This window comes from Microplitis demolitor, chromosome 5 (assembly GCF_026212275.2).
Source record: "Microplitis demolitor isolate Queensland-Clemson2020A chromosome 5, iyMicDemo2.1a, whole genome shotgun sequence".
Lineage (NCBI taxonomy): Eukaryota > Metazoa > Arthropoda > Insecta > Hymenoptera > Braconidae > Microplitis > Microplitis demolitor.
In genome coordinates, this window is record NC_068549.1 from 21,394,067 (window position 1) to 21,404,783 (window position 10,717).

The 10,717-nt window shown below is 25.9% G+C and overlaps 1 protein-coding gene across 3 annotated transcripts; it reads left to right on the top strand.

Moving 5' to 3' along the window:
- Positions 1-2,454: 2,454 nt before the first annotated feature.
- LOC103579384 (uncharacterized) lies at positions 2,455-9,483 on the top strand. 3 transcript variants are annotated; one of them, XM_008560763.2, is made up of 3 exons: positions 2,455-2,672; positions 5,333-5,691; positions 6,260-9,483. In XM_008560763.2, exons 2-3 carry the CDS (start codon positions 5,545-5,547, stop codon positions 7,133-7,135), a joined length of 1,023 nt encoding a protein of 340 aa, XP_008558985.1. In that variant the 5' UTR covers positions 2,455-2,672; positions 5,333-5,544; the 3' UTR covers positions 7,136-9,483. The 3 variants fall into 3 exon arrangements, with proteins under 3 accessions (XP_008558985.1, XP_008558984.1, XP_008558986.1); XM_008560762.2 differs by lacking the exon at positions 2,455-2,672 and adding an exon at positions 2,687-2,927; XM_008560764.2 differs by lacking the exon at positions 2,455-2,672 and adding an exon at positions 2,687-2,906.
- Positions 9,484-10,717: the final 1,234 nt, after the last annotated feature.

Genomic DNA, 10,717 nt, shown 5'->3' on the forward strand with positions numbered 1-10,717 from the left:
ATTTTCTACAAAAAAGTTTCAATGACTTTTTTTCCAAAATCAATATTTAAAGCTCCAGGATTTTTAAAAGTCAAAAATTAAAAATTTTTTATTTAAATTAAGTCAAAGATTTAAAATAAATATCACGGCTCAAATATCAAAAATATGAGAAAAGTAACTTCAATATTTTATGTAGCTCTTTAAATTTCCTACAAAAAAAATTCGAATATTTTTTTTCAAGTTAATATTTAAAAAAAATAAACCGCGGGAAAAAATAAATTTTTAAATTTCATTCTCAACTCCAAGATTATTGCCGCTATAAAAAACGTAAGATCTGAAATAAAGAAAGATAAAATAAATAAAAATGTAATATTGGTAATCCGTAACTCGGTTTTACTGGTTTCGTTAGTGGATCGATGATGCACTAGACTCCCCTCAAAAATAACGATCGTAACTCTAACAGTTTACTCAAGGCTATAGCCTCTTAAGTGAGTATTTCACTCATTTTCTTCTCCTTCACTCAAACCATACATGCATCCACACACCCAGACATATTTACACATATATACACCTACATAAAAATATATATAAAATAAACTATTGAATATCAGTATCACTTTCTCATACATTCGTCGATTCGAATGAGAAAAAACCTTGTGTTTATTATTATTTTTGATCATCAGCGCTGTAAAAATTTATATAGATTTATTATGTTTATTAAATTTATATAAATATGTATTATGTTATGCACAATAAGTATTAACTGATAACAAGGTTGTACGAACGACAAGAGATGTTCATGTACTTTTACCGTATCAATACAATATATATCTACATAAATTACATTATTCATTCTTTATTTCTCATTGTCGTTATTACAATTCACTCGTAAATTATTATTTTTTTATGACCTAAATTCATTTTTTATCGTATTAACAATTAAAACTTTTTTATATTTCTTTAAACATTTTCTGATATTGACCTCGAAAATTGCCCTAATTAATAACTAACTCCAAACAATTTTCTAATTCTATCACTACCGTAACACAGTTTTTTTGTCATTAGTGTGATAAGAAAATTTATAATTACATTTGTGACTAAATATATACATATATGTATATATTATTTTGGAATTTGAAGAAGGTATTGTAGATAAAATTTTATCAATACCACGTATCATAATGTAATCAATCACGTGTATATATGATAATATGATTAATTGGTAAGTAATAATTATCATTATTTATGTAAATATATATAAATGTATATATTTGTTTTTTTATACATTTTTGACCTACGACAATATTATTTTTTTAAATTTTATTTTTAAAAAATATATAGATACTGTAAAAAATCGGCGGTAAATGGACTTAATTTAACACCACGTGGTGTTAAAATTATATAACGGTGTTAAATTCTGGTGTTAAATCGATGTAAACAAAATTTCATGTGTAGAAATTAGAAAAAAAAAATATTTTAACACCGGCAAAGAATATTTACACCGGTGGTGTTATTTTAACACCACGTGGTGTTAAAATTAAATAGCGGTGTTAAAATACTGGTGTTAAACTGGTGTAAACAAAATTTCATGTATAGAAATTAGAAAAAAAATATTTTAACACCGGTAAAGAATATTTACACCGGCGGTGTTATTGTAACACCACGTGGTGTTAAAATTAAATAGCGGTGTTAAAATACTGGTGTTAAATCAGTGTAAAAAAAATTCCAAGAAAAGAAATTTGAAAAAAAAAATATTTTTAACACCGTAAAATATTTTAACATTGGTAAAGAATATTTACACTGGCAGTGTTATTTTAACACCACTTCCGGTGTTAAAATTTAACACCTACAATGCCTGAACTTATCCCGTTTTTTTTTTCAGTGTAATAATTATCATTATTTTAAAAAACCAGGTGGAAAATTTAAAAAAAAAATTTCCCCGCCTTGTTTATCAGTGGAATAATTTCGGAGTAACTGTAGATTTTAATTTTTCAATTCTAATTACAGAGTCGAATATTTTTAAAAATTTCCAATTAACAAACAAAAAAAATTTATACAAAAATGACATTTAAATACCGATTATTTTTGACTTATCGTATTTGACTCGTAATTTTTTAATGAATAACAAATAAAATACTTGGGTAAAATTGACAGAAGTCAAAAAAAAAACGAACTTCGAATTTAAAAGGCGTTTTCTCCGAAAATAATAAATTATTGATGACAAATAATAATAAAAAGTGACATGTGTGTAAAAATCAATATTTTTTTGTCGCTTAGGTAAAGTGAGTTTCTATATTAATTCAAATGATTTAAGGGTGAAACCCCATAAAGTGGTGTAAGTAGTAAAGAAAGTTATAGTAAGACATGAAAAAGAGTGAGAGAAAAATTTTTTTTAAGAGGGGACACATGAGTCACTACTCGGGGCGCTGCTCACTCTTTACTTCGCAACACAATTCAGTATGAGCGCAACTTCCTTGTACTACTGACGCAGGCGGTTTTCAAAATAAATTTGAATTTTTTTTTTTTAAATTAAAAAAAAATAATTCCATTTTTTTTTTATTATTTCAAGTACAAGTTGTTTTTTTTTTTAAAATTAATGACATCTAGTCAGTGACGTATTGAAATAATTTATATAGTTGATTTATTCAAGTTTTGTATTTCGTGTTGGTTTTTTTTTTTTTTTTCATATAAAAGTACGTACGTAAATATTTACATTTAAATAGAAGTTTTTTAAAAATATATTTTGAAGATTTAAAAATGAATAAACAGAATAATTTGAGAATAAGGAAATTAATTAAATGCTAAAAGATGTTAATTAATCAAGATCAATGACAAATGTTAATCAATGTTGAAGGTCGGTTTTAAATGTACTAAGTGGCGGTACTTATACTCGATTTTATATACATGCTTGTATGCACGTGTGCAAGGTGCTGATAAAGATTATTAATGTAAATATAAATATAATTATTATCAATTAAATTAATTAGTTTTTACGTTTGTAAATATTGCTATTTATTGACAATAGACCTTGAGTGTTGATTATTATTTTTTGACACCTGATTTTTGAATAAACAATTATTTTAAATTTATTAAAATTCTGATTAAATGACAAGAATCCGCGGTCATTATCTGCATGTGTTAATTAAAAGCAAATTTATTTAATAACTTTTAAATTAATTCAGTAATTTGATTGTGAAAAAAAATCTCTGGGTCCGCGACTGAAATTTTGAATATTTTATTAATTTTTTTTACACTCTATTAATTTTTATTATCATTAAAACTTGTAAGGAATTAAATTATTTAAAATTGGCGGTTTTTGTGGCGGAATTTTTTGAATCCTTGAAGGAAAACATCGAATTTTTTTGGCAGTGATTTTTTTTTTAATATATCGAGTGAAAGAAACAATAAGAATATTGGGTTTTAAAAAGTGCCGCGAATTTTAAACGAAAAGTGAGGATTGAGACAGATTTGAAAATTTAAATGTTGGATATTTTGAAATTTAAGAAAAAAAATTTATGGTAGAGCAACGGATCAATGGACGATAATTTAAAAAAAATTATATTTGTTTGTTTTTTGCAGTTACATAATAATTAATTACAACTTATTATTACAAATGTTCGTAATTAATGAAAGTAATTATTAGAGACAAAATTTTTGCCTTAATTTTGAAATGAATGATTAAAGTAATTGATATTACGGCGAAAATATTGGTTTTATCAGAAAAGTTTTCAAACAAAAGTTGTAGGAAATTTAATTTTCTAAAAAAAATATCTCTTATGATTTTTTTAAACGACCAATATTTTCACCGTAATTCCAAAATTAAGATTCATAATGACTGATTCAAATTTTGGATGATTACCAAAATCTTAATTTTAAAATTACGGCTTTCTTATTAGTCCTATGAAAAAATTATAAGAGACATTTTTTTTTATAAAATTAAATTTTGAACAACTTTTATTTGAAAATTTTTTTGATACGACTAATATTTTCACCGTAATTACAAAATTAAGATTCATAATGATTGATTCAAATTTTTGATAATTACCAAAACCTTAATTTTGAAATTACAGCTTTCTTATTAGTTCTATGACAAAATTATAAGAGACATTTTTTTTTGTAAATTAAATTTCGAACAACTTTTGTTGAAAGAATTTTTTCATACGACCAATATTTTTGCCGTAATATTAAAAATTCGACCCCATTAAGCAAAAATCCTGACCCGAGTATTTATAAATTCAGAGTCAATTCATTTTGAAAAAAAACCACGCGAATATTTTTCAAAATTAGGCGCGAAATAATTAAAAATTATATTCAATAATTAAATGTTTAATTTTTTCACGAATTAAATTTGAGTCAATAAAAAAAAAAATTTATTCATAATTATTGATATTAAATGAATAAGTTGAAGAACAAGAAAAAAATAAGAACACGGTATCGTTAAATAGAGCGAAACTTTTGTCTCCAGCCGATCGCATCGGGCAGACACGCGAGGACACGATTACATACGTTTCCATTTTGCTGCACATATGCCATAGTTACTTAATATATGTTTCTGATAAACGAATATTAGCAGACATACGAATCAACAGTTAGTAGTAAACTATAGTCTATTTTTTTTTTGTTTTTTACTGACCTGTAATTAGAGATTAGAAAAAATTTACAGATTAAATCCAGAGTGGATGACTGTTCATTTAATCTACTCAAAATTTACTCCAAAAGCGAGTTCTTTTCAATATTTAGACTCCGGTTTAAACTGAAATTGACTCCTAAGTCGAGTTTATTTGAATATCAAAACTCCGATTTGGAGTTAAATTCATTTCTAAACGGAGTTTGTTTTAATATTCAAAATCTGAACCGGAGTAAATTTAAATCACTCCGCTAAAAAAATAAATTTTTTATTTACTCCGTTTTTGGAAATTTTTTGACTCCGAAACTTTGTAACGAAGTGAATTCGGATTTAAATAAAATCCATAATTACTTCAAATTTACTCCTGATTATTAACAATGTCTATATAAATATATATATGTATATGTATATACATAAATTTTTTTTGTACTGAACACCGGACATTTATTGTTTTTGTAAATACAGATATAATTGCATGTTTACGGAAATGTTTAGTCAGAAAATTAAAAAAAATATATATATATAATAAATAAATATATATAATTTTCTAAGATTATATTTAATGTGTTGTTATTTTTAAAAATTATAAAATTAGAATTAATGAATTTTATAAAATATTTACAATAATTTTTTTTTTTTGAGTCGGAGGAGGATAAAAGAATAAATTTGTATTGTTATGGTTATGAAAGAGGTCAATAGATAATACTTGCAAATTTTTTTTTTCAGGTAAAAATATTTTGAATGCAACTTGAGCCAGACGAAGAATAAGTGAAGTAAAATAAGTCGGTAGATAAAGATACGGAAGAATATAAAGATAAAAAATATAATAATAGTGGGGAAAGAAGGATGGTAGTGAATTTGCGATGTGTGTAATAATGACTAAGTGGTTTATTAAATAGTCATTGTGAGTGGAGTTAAATAGTATTATTATATTGAGGATGACCATGACCTCAGGAACAAACAAATGGGCCTCGAGGGCTGTGGTGATCCTTCAATTGGCAGCCTGGAGTGCCGTTGGCATTGTACTTCTACAGAAAGGCGTGTCATCTTTGCAAAAAGGCTCCGAGATGCGAAATATTACTCAAGTAAGTTTTTTTTTTAATTATCAAAAAATTGATCTTCTTTTTTAATTATTTTAATCCATTCAAAATTTCATTCCTACTTTTTTTTTTTTGCAGAAATTTATTTATTTTTTTTTTTATTAATGAGGACGAAAATTAAAATTTTTTTATTGATTTTAATTTTAAAAATTAATTAATTCAAAAATTAATTACTGTAAACATTTTTTGATAACTGACTGAAATATTTAAAAAAAAAAAAATCAAAATTTTGAAATCGAATTTTTTATTTGTCATCAGACGAGAAATTTTATTTTGAAAATTTGAAAATAAAAAATGTAAAAAAAAAAATTTCAAAATAAATTTTGTTTCCCAAAATAATGAAGTCAAAATTTGGATTTCAAAAATTTGATTCTACAAAAAATTTTAAATTTTTAAAAATATTTCATAGACTAATAAAAATAATATCGTCCTCAATTATACTTGAAGTGTTAATTTTGTCCCGGTTTACTTGCATTGAAACAACAAACAATAAATTATAAATATGAATAAAATAAAATAAATACAACTAATATTATGATTAAATTTATTTTAGACGACGTCTATCAACACAGCTGGTTATAATTCAGTCGACAAAGATTTATCAGTGATATCAATAGTAGAAAATTCAAAACCGTACCCATCATCTGAGTTACCAAAATCATCATCTGGCAGCTCGAAAATTTTTGATGCTAAGTCAATGGCCCACAAGTTAGAAAAAATAAACGAAAAAAATCTCAACGATCTTGAAGAAAAAAATTTACCAATTGAATTCGATGAAGATAAAGACGGGCCACGTGTTCTAGAGAGTTTGGATTCATCAAAAGATAAATTAACCGATTTGAAAAAACCAGGAGTTAAAAAAACTTCTACAACAAATTTATCCGAATTTGAACCCGATGAAGATGCCGATAAATTTAAAAGTTCAACTGACATCAAAGACTCTTCCATGAAATTAATTTTACCCATGATGAATTCTAGCAGTGAAAGGCAGTCAGAAATAATTCCAGTGTACGAAGACACATTTAAGCGATCTCGTAATTTTTCATCTTTGTCGGAAGATGACGAGAAAAAAGAAACGAATAAAACGGTTGTGCAAACGTCAACCGCGAAACCGAGCATGTGGGAAACGAGGAGAAGATTAAGATTGTCGCATTTGAGTGGCGGTGGAGCTGCTGCAGCAGTTGCTATGGTCGCGGTGGGTGCTGTCATGCTGGTCCTCGGCCCGGCGGTTATCGTTCTGCGTGCTCTGGATGAACGTCGCCAGGAACGGAGATTCTTGAAGCTTTCTGCACGTGATGATCTACCACCTACTTACGAACAAGCAACTTTAATGGACGAGGCGCCGAGATACTCGAGCTTAAGCTTGAATACTATTCTTGGACCACCTCCACCTCCATCACCAACTCCCGCACGAGTACATCTCGTCTGATGTACCAGCTTTCGAGATGGATAACGTACTACATATGGTTTTACCAACGTGTGGATCTTGTCTGAATAGTTTTCATTTGTTTTTGTATTCGCTAGATAATTAATTTAGGTAGTCATTAGTTTTTTTTATCACTCGGTTCCCCGGGTCGGAAAACGCGGTCTTTTTCAAACGAAATTTAAATTTTAAGTTTTTCTAATTAAATTTACTTTTTATTTTTTTTAAATTATTAAATAGCAATTTTTGATACAAGAAATTTTTTTTTTGTCTAAAAAAATTTTTTTTGAGCAAGAAATCTTTTCTTTACGTACTTTTTTTTATTTAACCAATTTTTCGACTTATTTTCAATAATTTTTAATTTGATTTTGGTTATCTGTTGATCAAAATCAAACTTTTTCAAAATATTTTTTCTTCTTTTGTTTTTATCCAGACCAAAATAAGACTTTTTCTTCCGACTATTTGTTTTTAAGTCTGTTTTTCGTTGTCTGTAGATTAAAAACAGCTCAAAATTTTTATAAAAATTAAAATATGGATCAATTAGTCCAAATACGGTCAAATTACACAAGTATCAGATCAAATTTTTCGACCTGGTTCATTTGGTTCAGTAGTCATTAAAGAGTTTAAGTTTCCTGATTATTTTTAGGTCTGATAAATTTTTAATATCTAGGAATTTGATTTTGGGCTTATCTCCAATAAAATTTCCTGAGATAATTTTTATTGTAAATAATTTTTAATATTTAGTGAAATGAAAATTTTTATTTCAATTTTCGTGATTGAAGAAAATTAAATTTCCTTTAGAAATTTTTGAAATTTCAAAATCGCGCCCCTAAAAAAATTCTTAATTAATTAAAAATATGAATAAATATCTAAATAGCATATCTAATAAATATATCAGAGTTACACGTTATGATATTTGAATTGAGTGAGTGCGTTTCGTGAAAATGTTGGACTTTAATTATTATTAATTTTTTTTAAATTAATAAAAAATTTAATTCAAAGTTGCGGTTCGTCCAAAACTAGTGAGTTTACGCGAATATTTTCAGATAATTTTTTGCTTGAAAATTATTAAATATTTTATGTTTATATACAAGTGTTCTAATTTCCGTCCGCTAGCCTTTTGATCATTCAGACATCAGCAAAAAAAAATCCGGTTTTAATAGTGACTTATACATCTAGTAGAATCGGTATTATACTCGATGTCACTAGAAGTATACAATAGATTATGTAATGAATGCACGAAGAAAAATTCCGCTAAATGTCTAAAGTCCGGGTCTTACAGTCTGAGTTATAAAAATAATTTAGTTCATTTTTTTAAAAAAAGATTCATACTTTAAAAAAATGGATACTATTCACCAAATCACTATGGTTCAAATTCGAAAGATCTAGATTTCCATTAAATGATTCCTGATAATATAGACGATGGCGTTCTGGATTCCTATAGATTTTCTATAAATTTTCTTAGACGGAAATGTCTTGATTTTCTATAGATTTTATTAGACGGTGACAAGTCCTGATTTTCCATGAAATTTTCGATAGATTTTCTATAAATTTTCTTAGGCGGCGACAAGTCCTGATTTTCTATGGAATTTTCGATAGATTTTCTTAGACGGCGACGTCATAATTTACAATTGATTTTATTAGACAGTGACGTCCTGATTTTCTATGGAATTTTCAATAGATTTTCCATGGAATTTTTTAGACTTGAATTATTCATTGCGGACAAACTCCGCCTATTTCGCTAAAATTCAATTCACACTTTTGACCAATCAGAAATGATTGCATTTTAATAAAAAATTTCACATAACTGACGTTTGCCAATTAGCGGCATGTTCTTCGGCATGAGTTACATAAAAAATGTAAAATAATAGATTTAAAGTGTTATCGTAACATTAATAGTCGGCCTAACAGTGAATAAGTAACTTTATTGACCTTTGTGAATATGTCAAACTATGGGCACAAAACATCGAGACCAATAATCTTCAATTGACCATAAATTGACCTGAGTGAACTCTATGGTATCAAGATCTAACACTTGGTCTTGGTCGTGGTCTACATCAATTATTGCATTAAATTCATATATATATATATATATATATATATATATATATATATATATATATGAATTGCATTACATTAATTAAGAACCCGGATATATTTAAATCTCGAGATTATCGATCGATAAAAATTAAAAATAAATTTAATTTTCAAGGAATGAAAAAAAATCATTAGATTAATGACTGTTAATTAATAAATATAATTATTATTTAAAAATTAATAATTAATGGAATGTAAATATTTTAAGTTATTAATTTATAACAATTAATAAATAAATATAATTTAATAGTGAGAAGACTGAGTGTGAGCATTTTATGAGCGTGATGATAATTGTAAATAATTATAAAATGTATGATGACTGTTGATAATTTAAAAAAATGTAAAAAAATACTTTATACGTATTTATAAATAAAAAAGTAGAAATAAATAAATTAAGAAAAAATATAATATTAATAAAAAATGTGTTAATTAATTAATTAATTATTGTGTTAATTTATTATTTAATTAGTGAGATTGATGGCGGGAAAAGTATAATTAACTAGTAATTGTATTAATTGTTTATGGGGACACTTTAATATTTTTTCAAACTGATAATATTTCATTTGTAATTATATATCAAGACTGGAGATCATTTGAAAATGATAACGAAACATTAGTATTAATTAAAAGAGTACGTGTATTTTTAAAAATACATTATGCGTGGAAGTAGTTCAGTGTCAGAGTTAAATGCTAGTTTAAGTAACGTAATATATACATATATATATATGAATTAGATATATGGCAGTAAGAGGTAAAAGAAAAAATCCCGAAGAGAGTCAAGGACGATAGTTTGTAAGTTAAGCAATAGATGGCAGAAATTATTTTTTCATTTATTCGATGCAATCAATATTAACTCCTTTTATGGTGGTAATTATTGTAAATATATATATATATATATATATATATATATATATATATATATGTGTGTGTAATTAAAATGATATTTGAATTTGACTGAAAATTAAATTCATATTTATCGAGAGAAAAAAAAATTTTTTTAGTATGTTTAATTTTCTTCGCGATTACGGTGACGTATATGTAAATATACATATTGTTTATATTCTTATATTTCTTACGCTGATTGTCATCACAGGTGCATCAGATATTTTTTCCCACGTGTATGAATTTTTTTGTGCGCAAGGTCGCAATATTAAAATTATATTAATTTTATTTTTAAAAATCCTTAATCGTATATATATATATATATATATATATATATATATATATATATATATATATATATATATATATATATATATATATATCCAAGGATCTCTCGAGGATTCTCAAAGAAATAAATTTTTCTGTTTTTTCTAAGATTTGTGTAGGATTTGTCTAGGATATCTGTAGGATATTCAGAGAAGTAAATTTTTCTAAGTTTTCTCAAGGATTTGTCTAGGATATCTCTAGGATTTTCAGAGAAATAAATTTTTCTAAGTTTTCTCTAGGATTTGTCTAGGATTTGTCTGGGATATCTCTAGGATTTTCAGA